The 11697-nt window shown below is 42.3% G+C and overlaps 1 protein-coding gene across 1 annotated transcript in view; it reads left to right on the forward strand.

Annotated features, from left to right (window-relative positions):
- Nucleotides 1–11697, forward strand: part of TTC23L (tetratricopeptide repeat domain 23-like) — a gene marked incomplete at its 3' end in the record, with an annotated part of 50557 nt that overhangs the window by 5418 nt on the left and 33442 nt on the right. The window contains 2 exon segments of the mRNA XM_008583425.1: nt 662–847; nt 4772–4895. Coding sequence (XP_008581647.1) covers nt 662–847; nt 4772–4895 — 310 coding nt within the window.

Below are 11697 nucleotides of genomic sequence, written 5' to 3' on the forward strand. Positions count from 1 at the left end.
CACACACATTGAAGCTTTTAAGATATGTGAAAGAGGACATGCAATGTCTAGCCTCGAAATGTTGGTTTCTTTTCCCTTTTTTCACTATATTCATCATAATGGAAATTCTGATCCATTTCCTGGTTTGGATCAGAATTTTAGAACATGAAGGCTCTTTGAGATCTTCCAATTCAACACCCTCATTTTGTAAATGAAGAAACCACATCATGAAGCTAATGCTAATGGTAATAGCTAATGTTAAAGGAGTACTTTAACATTAGTGCCAGGCACTAATTAATGCCAAGCACTGAGCTAAGTGATATATGAGTATTATCTCATGTAATCACATAATCTCCTTGGGTAGGTATTTGTATTGACCTCATTCAAGAAATAAATTGTCAACTTGCTTAAGGTCACGTGGTGAGTAAGCAGCAGAGCTGTGACTCTAACACAGGTTGGTGGTTCTCCAAATCTGCTCAGTTTGAACCACCACATTGCTGTCTTATTGCTAGGCTTTGAGAGTGACCTGAGTTTACCACCTGTCTTTATTCATTCAAGTTTATTTTAGAAAACATGTCCCTATCCCCCACTTGGGAGAGCTGTGTCCTTTAATTTTGCCTTGTTTGAGAGAGGCAAAGGTCAAATCCTGACTCCATGCCCCTGTTGTACCCACAGATCACAGTCACAGCAAACCAAGATTCCGGCACCCCAACAAACACATGAGTTATATCCCACCGATGGGTCTGGAGAGAGTGAAGAAGATACCAAAGCCAGGGAGGAGGAGAAGGCGGTAGACTGTATGTCTCTTCCCAAAGAGAAATTAGCTCAATCCCAGAAGAAAATAGCTCAACTGATTAAGGAAAAACTGGTAAAACAATCAAAAAACTCACTAGATTTTTGTTTACATTTTAAAATGTGTCCTTGATTAGAAAAGCTTCACTTTAAATGAAGATTGAAGCACATGAAGTAGAGGAAGGTGTTATATTTATTTGTTAAGTGGGAAAAAACAAAAGCAGAGCACATCTGGGGAGCCAGCTCGCCATCTGGTTCCATGCATGCTTCACTGTTGATTCCCATTTGGAGTATTTGTACTCCTAGCTTTAAACTAAAAATTATTGTTTCATGCTTCCTGTTGCTGTTTGATTAACTTAATTTTAAAATTAAAAAATTGTTGTCCTGGAGGGTTTCAGGATGATATCTCCTGGGTAACAAGAGGGCCAGGATAGTGAGGCAGGAGACTGAGAACAAGAGTAGCCAGGCAGGTCTACGGTCAGGCCTGGCAAGAATGTGGGTAAGATGCCTGTGATTATAGTGGAATCATAAGTAAATCAGAGGGCCAGAAATAGGAGGCTGCAGCAGAGGTCAAAGAGTCCAAGTATGCATCTCTAAGAGTGAGTCAAGGACTTAACTAGGATTTCAGAGCAAGTGTGTAAGCAAGAGTATGCAAAATCCAGGAACCTGAGACAGCAAGACATTGACTCATTGTTAGAACACAGGCACCAACCTCCTTCCAAAGCAGGATTTATCAGCAGAGGAGTTGTACCTTGGCTTCCTGGATATTCCTTGTCAAGAGAAAAACATAATTTTAAAGTGCTTATATGAAAAAATGTCTACAGATAGCTTAGGAAAGGCAGAGAGGCAACTCGGGCAGATGATAGAAATTGATACATCTGTAGATGGATATCTGTACATTGATCTCTGTAGATTACCCAAAGAACTTGCAAAGGAAAATCATCCTGACCTAGACCCATTAGTGTTTCACAAATCCAGGCTGCAAGGATCCTTTCTAGATTTCTAGAAACAGACAAGTACTGTCTGCTGTGGAGGGCAAGTATGGGCTTTTAAGGCTTGAAAACTCTTCAGCTAATTTGGATAATGATGAAGATTTAGATCTTAGGAGTTAAATCTAACTCAACCCCCAAACTCATCAAATAGCACATTCATTATGTATGTGCAGTTTTTTGCATATCAATCATACCTCAATAAAGCTTTTAAAAAGAAAAACCTGACCAACCCAGTACTCAGATACCTGAAGAGCTGGGGGGGAAGGGGGGCAGGGATGCCACCATCTGCAGCAGCAGAGCTGCGGTGACCTCTAGAGGCCATACTGGTTGTCTCAGTTTCCCCAGGGCAAAAAGTGTGGGGATGAACACAGAATGTCCAGAGCCAGGACAGAAGTCAAAGCTTTGGACTCTCATTCTAGCGATTTTTCATGGTATTATTATTATGTTTCTTCCTGAAAATAAAAGCTAGTATTTATGTGGTCAGCCCATGGTGAACTCTCAAATATGCTGACTGAATGGATGTGTCAGGGGCAATGTCCTTCTGCCATTGCTTGCATCTGTATATTTGAGCAGGGAGCAGGTGAAGCATCAGGTCAGATAGGAGATGGGGGTCAGGAAGGAGCAGACCTTGGGCTCACATAAGGCCCTACTGTACATATGCATTACTCTTTAAATGGGTTACATTTAGATAGCACTCAAATTTGGATCACTTCAGTGCTGACTGATATTTTCTTTACAATAACTCCATAGGGTAGATGGTATAGTTTTCAAATCTCAGAAAAGGAAGCTGGGATAAGGGCGATCTTCCCCAAAACAACACAGTCACTAAACATTAGAACCAGGGCTGAATGTCCAGGCTTTGGATTCCATGAAGTGCAATTTTCACTTCACCACGAAATTAATGCCTGACTTTGTTCACTTGTTCAGCCAGTAAATGACTGAGTTTGTAAAATCACTGAAATATATGACTTGAAGATGCAGTTCTGTGATTTTTTAGGGAGCTCTGCCTATCAATTCTACCAGGGCAGAGGAGCTCTTTCCCCACCCCCTCTTTATTCTTGCTGATAGGGAGATGATTCATTCAGCAGATATCGAGTTTGTACCTCCCGTGTGCTCTGGGCATACAACAGTATGATTTTTTAGGGAGCTCTGCCTATCAATTCTACCAGGGCAGAGGAGCTCTTTCCCCACCCCTTCTTTATTCTTGCTGATAGGGAGATGATTCATTCAGCAGATATCGAGTTTGTACCTCCCGTGTGCTCTGGGCATACAACAGTGAACACGAGAAATTAACTTCTGTCCTCAAGGAACTTCTGTTTGGGAAGATAGGTAATAGACAAACAAAAAATAATAGCTAGTGCAAAATCAGATAGAAGTGCTATGAAGAAAAAGTAAAATAGGCAATGGGATAGTGAGTGATGGAGTGAGAGGCAGTTTGGAATAAGGTGGCCTGTCTGAGGCAAATAAAATGAGAATGAAATGAGAGAATGAGCTGCGGGGAAGAGTATCCCAAGCAGAGGGAACAGCAGGTGCAAAGCCCTGTGCTGGAAATTGGTTGGCCACGTTTGAGAACAGCTGGTCAGTGTGGATGAGAAGGAAAGAGTGGTAAAAAATGAAGTCAGGAGGTGATTAGGGTAGGGTTAGACAAGGCAGAGCTTCAGAGGCCATTGTAAGGACTTTGGATTTCATTAAGAATAAAAAATAGGAAGCTGTTGGAGGGTTTTGAACAGGAGAGATATGATCTAACATTTTCAAAAGATTATGCTGGCACATGAAATATGTTAAAAAATCTAGAAGTTTATAAGAACAGTAATAATAATAAACAAGCTATTTGGTTAGCATTTGAGGATGCTAAGGGACAAACTCGCTGTCTGGTGAAGAAAGGGAGAGAATAAACCATGTGTTTTACCTTTCTAATATGAATGTATTATTGAGTGACCAAAGAGTAGATGACGGAAAATTTCTCTTTACATAATTATTCCAGCTAACATATAAAGGAGGAATAATAGAATTAGGATATCAGTATTTTACAGTCTTTTATAGTTATTCTAATATCAGAAAAAGAAACAGCCAGATGTTAGTTGTCTTCTGATGGAAGAACATGCCACTACCCATGAAGTAGTTGTTTTGCAAAAAAAAATCAAAGCTAAAATTAACCAAACTTCCAAACCCACTACCATTACAAGGGCAGAACAAATACTAGGGGGACACATTGATTGATACCATGGGAATGCAATCGATAAAATTCACATCTGTGGGAAATACCAGAGCAAATGACCCAGCTTCTTCAACAAATAACTTACAATTTACAAGAAAAAGAACTAGAGATGGAGGGGGATGAAAAGAGACTGAAGAGGCTGATCTCAGTGCATGGATGGTCAAACAAACTGTAAAAAAATGTACTTTTATGAGACAATTATTAGATTTATGAGACTAGATATGTGATTTTAAGGAATTAGTGTTAATATTTTGGTGAGATAATCATTTTGCGATTATGCTTCTAAGTCTATATCTTTTAGAGATCCTTATGCAATTTTTATGGGTGAAACAATATAATGTCTGGTTTTCTTCAATGTAATAGAAAGCGAGGGGGGGGGTGGATGAGGTGCATAGATATGAGACAAGATTGACCGTGAGTAGATAACTGATGAAGCTAAATACTTCATTCTCCCTGCTATTGATTTTTGTATATAGTTAAAGTTTTTCACAATAAAAATTTAAGAACTGTCACTCTGGCTATTATGTAGAAGGGTGACTAGGGGACAAGAGTGGCAGCAGTTTGAAGGGGCTATTGTGACCACTAGGTAAAAGATGAGGTTGGCTTGAATTAGATACTCATGGAAGAAAGGTGGAGCCAACTGGACTTGATGGATTGGACGTGGGATGGGAAGGAAAGAGAAGAGAAAAAAGAAGATAGGTGAATTCAGTCCTACAGTCTGCTGATAAGTCCATGGGCTGGAGAATTTCCTTCTCAGCAAAAATCATAATGACTTATTTGCTTTCTACAGAATACCAAAGCAAACAAGGAGCTGATTCGATGTGTCATCCTTTCTCGGATTATTTTTGGGGAAAAACACTGGAAATGTGCACAGGCTTTGGTCAACTTGGCTTATGGCTACCTGACACTGAGAGGTACTTGGTTTCTCCAGCTGGGTGTGGGTGGCCAGCCTGTGATGACTGATCTGAGCCCCCACATGACCTCAGTGAGGGCAGGGATGACTGGGATGTCCCCTTCCTGCACCTAGCTCACACCTTGTCAAGAGGAGGGAAAGTCCCTAAATGAGGCAGAGAGTGTGGCAAAGATCTTACTAACAAAGGTGATGATGATGATGATGATAGTTAATTTATTGAATACCTGGCATGTGCCAAGATCATCTCATGCAATCCTCTAATATCCCTTGGAGGGACATACTGTTATTATCCTTAGTTTACTCATGAAGACACTGAGGCACAGCAGGCAAAGGGCATTATCAGGTGATCCAGCCACAGATCAATAGGGAGGACAGTCAGGTGTGTACACCTAGCCCCAGGAAGGCAGACCTAGTAATAGGACTTGAATTCCAAGGACAGAACTCATGTTCCCAGAAGGTCTGGCTTAGGGAAAGGCAGAGCCCTCGTCCTAGAGAAATGGTGCTTCTGAAAGGTACTCTGTTGTAGGAGAACAAGATAGGAATTCATTTGCTAAAACTGGAACCCAAGTGAAAGTTCTATGAGGGTAGGAACTTTGTAGTAGAAGCTCAATATTTGTTAACAGACCGATTGAGGCAAGAGCACGTTTCTGGAACCAGGGTCATGGCCAGCTCGAGGCCCCCTGCCCTTTGACCAGCTGTGGCCCCCTGCATGGACTACATGCACTTCTTCTGTGGAACTCATTGTTCTTTGTTTAAATGCCTCTGCATCTGAGATAGAAGCTTTCTAAGGGCAGGGACTGGGTCTCATTTGATCCAGCACAGTCCCTTACACAGTACAAATCAGCACATTATTGCCTGATAGAATTGAACCACTGGCCAAGGACTTTTTCAAGTACCTCTTGGATCTCAGTCTGAAGTGGGGCCTGACTTACAATACAAATTAAGTGCTTTAAGGGCTTAAGTGATTTGAAGGCTATAGGGTAAGGGACCCAATACAGCCAGTCATAATGAGGCTAGATATTAGAAATGAGAGCTTTTGAAAAAGTTAAAATTGAATTCACTTCTCAGTAATTTATCTCAGAACATGTTCTTGTCTTTAGGGCTCCTTAGGCCCTTTTATGTTCAATGTGGCAAGGTCATGAGTGGTTGACACCACAACATCTGGACAGTGATGCTGTGAGTCTCAGTGAGGTCACACTGAGGTGCTTTTAGGACTTAAGAGCATGCTTGTGTTCTGAAAGAAGACTGTCATGGCTAAGGAGAGGAAGGAGTCCTCACTGGCAGAGCAGGCACCCACCTCTGTGAGATTCGAGGGTCACCTGGAAGGCCCTAACAAAACAAAATCATCTTCCTAATGGGGTTCTGTCCTTCCTTACTTCAAATCTCTCTATTCCAGCTGAACTAATTTCCTCAAAAACATGCTGCCTTCATGATAAGTGTCAAATTTAGGGATATGCCACTTCAGCACTTACAGAGCTCCTGTTATAAGTCTGGTGGCACTGTGCTGGGTGCTGGGGATACACAAATTAATACTAGTGGTCCCTGTGCTCTGGGAGCACACAGGGGTCTTATGCTAGGCACCATAATAACAGTCAGAACAAAGTTCTGGGGAATATAGATGAGACAATTCAGTGGTTCCGCCATTGAGGAAGGTCAGGGAAGGCTCCGGAGAGAAGATGGTATTTGTCCTGTCTTTGAAGGATTTTGAGGGGAGTGGTAGAGAGTACTAAGTTGGCCCTCCATATGTGTTGATCTGAGGAGTGGGAGGTGAGAGGAGGTCGTGTTATATGAAACTCCTCACACAGAACACTAAGTTCTGTCCAGACTCAAGGTGTTAGAATAGGACAGAAGACACCTTAGGACTGACAGGTCATGCTTGAAATGGGACTGAAAAGGTAATTCGGGCCCACATATCAAGGACTTTATGGAGGTACTAAAGGGTTTGAAGTAAGGTGGTAACATAATCAAGCTTGTGTTTTAATATGAGAAACTGGAGGATGGTTTGGACTGGTAGAGAAAGTAGAGGTGATGACCAGGTAGGCCTTTATCCTGTCCAGGTGAGATCTGGTGAGGGCCTAGGCTGTGGCAGTTGGAATGCGGATGAGATCATTTAAAATGTACGATTGGGAAATTTAGTGGCCAATTCAATATAAAGGAGAAAGGACGGGGAAGAGTTGAAGGTGAAGTGGGTAAGACCTGGACAATTGGCTGAAATAGAGAATTAAAGAGGAAGATCAAGCTGATGGAGGAAGGGAGAAAAAGCTAGCGAGTTTGGTTTCGGGCAGGCTGAATCACATCTGTGAGATCACATCACAGAGAGATCCGTATTATCTTTCAATTGTAGTTTTCCATGAACTTTTGAAGTAACTTCACATGTTGAGATGTTCAGGAGGCAACTGAAAAGTGGGTCTAAGAGCTCGGGATAGATGTTAATTTGGGAGGGATTAGCACATAGGAACAAGTTGTGACCATAGAAGTGGATGAGCTTGATCAGAAAACGTGTGTAGAAAGAGAGGCGAAGAGGGCAGAGTGGAGAAGACTGGAGAACAAGAGCATTGGGAATGGATGACGGAAGAGGAGCTGGCAAAGGAAGTAGAAGAATCAGGACAGTTGCTGTCATGGAAGCCAAGAGAGGAGACAGGGTTTCAAAAGGAAGTTCAGTGTGGTTTCAATAATTGCAGATGGTAGAGAGAGGCCACATAAGAAAACCCTGAAGGAGGAATGCAAGGGTACTTCAAAAAGTTGTGGAAAAATACAGTTAAAAATAATACAAGCATTTCCATGAACTTTTGAAGTACCCTCATATTTGAGGCCAGATGGATTAGACCCATGGACTTAGCAATTGGTAGGTCATTGGTACTTGGTTTGGTAGGGACAAGTACTCTGCCTGAGCCTTGGAAGAGCTCAGATTCAGGGAGACTAGCTAAGAGACCTGCTGGCATTCAGACTTCAGGTGATAGCACCTTGAACTGGAGAGGGAGGCGTTTGAGAGGGAGTTTTGTCACAACCTGGGGCAAGGCCAGATGCTGCTTCCTCTGTCTCGAATAGAACATTGCTGTGGTGGATCTATGGAAGGAGATCAGCCTGCATCTTCTTTTTTTTTTTTTTTTTTCCCTTTTTGTCTTTTTTCGTGTCCGGCAACGGATCGCAACCCTCAGTGTCGCGCCCGTACCAGACCGGGACCGGCAACGGGATCGCAACCCTCGGTGTTGCTCCCGCACCTCGCTCAGCCAGTGAGCAGGACCCGGTCTGTACGTGGGATCCGAACCCTCGGCGGGAGCGCCACCGCACTCCCAAGTGGCGCACTGTAGCAGTGCGCCACTGGGCTGGCCCAGCCTGCATCTTCTGAAATCAGCCCTTTCCACGATCAGCTACAAACTGACTTTGAGTTTTATGTTTCCGACCTGAGTTAAGACAGGTAAACTGGCCATATCACAAAAGATAGCAATAACATCCTTTTTTTCCTAATTCACAGTTCTTCTTGCTGCATGAATAGAGAACTATATTTGGGCTACTGATAGGCTGGAGAGGAAAAGAGTTTTCCTATAAGGTGGGTTTTTTGTCTGTTTGTTTTTCCTGGATGGGAAAAACAGCTTCCTAGTTAGACGAAGTGCCCACAGAATATAACAGTGCATAGGCTTGAACTCAGATTTTCTGATACCTAGCCTAGAGTTTTTCTAGAATAGATTATGACAGTGACCTTTCCTTGAGAAGAGTCCAGGGCCTCTTATTTCAGTTGTAGTTCTTACCCAATTTCTTCACTTACACTTTTCTTAGTGTCTGGTCTATGGAATGAAACAATTCAGGCTTTGAAAAACCACAGACTTTCAGAAGGGATGAAGTGCTTGCTGAGCTCCACTTTGTCTTGTTATTAATCCTGTAACTGCTTAAATTGGACAGAATACGTGAGCCAGCCTTCTGTGTAGGCGGGATGTATGTGTCTGTGTGTGTTTATGCCTTGCTACACATGTGCATATTTTATGATGATCAGACCTGTTTTCCTCATTTCCCTCGGAGCCTTTTCTGGCGTTGGGATGTGGGGGCCACGCCAAAAGGCTGATTCCTCTTAATAAACAGGCTTTCAGGGAGTATTTAGTGAGAAACTTGTATATGTGAAATACTGTGAGGAGCACTTTGGGAAAAATAATGTACAGAAGCTTTCAAAAAAACTTACAACCTAGTGTGGAAGGTGAGCTACCTTCAGACATAACTATGACAGAAGGGACTGTAAGGTAAATGCCATGTAATTGATTTGAATAAAGGGCTTTGGGAAAGTTGGGTGATATCATTTCTGGTTGAGATCATAAGTGATAGATTCAGGGGGGAGGTGGCATTCAAGAAGGACTGTAATAAATGAGCAGGGTCTGGGTAGGTAGATGAGGAGGTGTGGGTTTCTGATGAAGAGAAAGGCATGGGCAAAAGGCATGAGGAAGGAAAGTGCAATGTCTGTGTAGACAGCAGTGAGCAGCCCTGTCTGGCTAAGGTTAGGACTGGTAAGGTGATCCTGGAAAGTAGGGTACATTGGGCAGGCCATGGTGTGGTTTTAAATACAGGTGAAGGAATTTGTCACTTATTTGGTAGACAAGTAAAACTATTGGAGACTTTCCAGCAGGATGATAAATATTTCAAATTGTACTTTTGGTGAGGTTAATCTAGCCATGATAGCTAGAATGGAAGCTATCTCAGTAGCTAATGACAGGGAACGGGTGAGAAGGTAAGGATTTAAGAGTCTGTGAAGGACAGATACATTTGTTTTTTAAACCAGAAATCCCACTTCTGGGAATCTTTCCTAAATCACACTTATGATATATGGATAAGATTATTATTTGCAGCATTGTTTATGATAGTAAAAGATTGGAAACAGGAAAGAGACAAGAAGAGGAAGAAACTGAAAGACTTGGAGAATGGCCACATTACTGGAAGGGAACGAAGGACCTTGGTAAAGAATTAGCAAAGAATCAATTAAAGAAGGTTTATAAAGGAGAACCAAGTTTGCTTTGGGAACCATAAGGTAAAGCTGTCTGATGCTGCAGTGAAGTTGAGACTGGGAAGCTGTGATTGGATTTATTTATTAAGAGGTCTTTGGTGGGACCTCAGGAGAACAGTTTCCCCACAGTGGTTGGAACAGAAGCCAGATCCCAGCGATGAGAGGAAAGACCAGGGACTGACCAGTAGACTAGACTATATATTCTATGTACTACATATTGAAAAAAATGAGGGAAAATAGGAGGGTGGCTAGAGAAAGCAGAAAAGTCGTGAAGATAATTTTACAAGAGAAGGAGATACAGCAAGTTTTTAGGCAGAGAGGAAAGATCCAGTTAGGAGACAGAGTTTGAAGGTTTTAAAAACTGTAGTAATCGATGGAATGGGGTTCACAAGAGAACATGAGGCTTTTGCAAAGCAGTGTGTAAAAAGGCTGTTGGTGAAATAGAGGAAGGGATGCTGGGAGTGGAACTCTGTTGCTGCTGCCCTGATGATAATCCTTAGCTCCTTCGCCTAGTGACAGAGCAGCTGAGAAAAGTGCAGGCAGAGAACACCAGGGCACTTGGGCTCCAATGATGAACTGCTTTCACGTGTTTAGGAAGGAGCATACAGTAACGGGGATGAGCAGTTTCCTGCTATTCTGCTTATTACCAATGAAGCAATAATTAGTCAGCTTGTTATTACCTGGGTACATGCCAGGTATTCAGAGCTCTGTTACTGGTAACGCAAAATTCAGAAAAAGAAGCATAAGTCATGAACTCTGTCTTCTCTGTCTAGTTGATAGAAAAAAAGAATGGTACAGAAGCAACAGGGAAAGGTAGAAACTAGGTAATCTGACCTGCAGGAAGACTAATACCTATGTGAAGTGAGTTTGCTTTTGAGAACGCAGCCTTTTTACAAAGATTCTGGAAGCAGCACTATGAAAAATGTCCAAAATAAGAACCTATATTATAAAGTACTCAATAAGAGAAATGGACCCTGATAACAACAATAATAATAATGATATTTCTTCAAACTCACTTCGTTCAAGCACTATCTAGTCCTTTCTCATGAATTACATTAATCCTTGCAACAACTCTGCAAGATAAAAGATATTTTCATTATCATTTTATAGGTAAATAAACTAAGGCACAGATAGATTAAGTAACTTGTTCAAGGCCAGGATTTCTACCCGGGAAATCTGGCTCTAGACCCTGCTCTCTTAACCAGTGAGCCACACTAACCCTTAAATACACGAGATGATGATCAAAGGTGACTGCTTTCTGGTGACAATAGCAGTCTCTGAAGACTGGGTATCTCTCAGCAGATTGTCTCTGACCTGAGTCATTGTAACAGAAGTCAGTGACAGAATCCCAGCCCAAACTAAAGCAAAATGATTGATATGTTTGGCGGACAATCTTTGGACCCATTTTGCCAGTTCATTAGTACTTCCTTGTAATTCCTGAATCTCAGGCTGTAGAAGCAGGCCTTGCTGCTGCCCTGAGTTTTGCTTCTATATTTGCTGCATTGTCAGCAAAGGGAGAAAAGTCGTGTCCTTGGCTTGGGAAGGTAGGTAAAGGAAAATGACTTTGTCTAGGAGCAGACGTTGGGATTGAAGATGTGGACTTGGAGTTAGGGAAAGAGATCATAAATACGTGAGCATCCTCCATAGATAGATACAATAATAAGTCTTATACATATATACAGAGCATTCTTTTTACATAAAAGAGGGTATTTTGGGCCGGCCCGGTGGCGCACTGCTACAGTGCGCCGCTTGGGTGCGCGGCAGCACTCCCACCGAGGGTTCGGATCCCACATACAGACCGGTTCCCGCTCACTGG

The sequence above is a fragment of the Galeopterus variegatus genome, unplaced genomic scaffold (assembly GCF_000696425.1).
Source record: "Galeopterus variegatus unplaced genomic scaffold, G_variegatus-3.0.2 Scaffold2906, whole genome shotgun sequence".
NCBI lineage: Eukaryota > Metazoa > Chordata > Mammalia > Dermoptera > Cynocephalidae > Galeopterus > Galeopterus variegatus.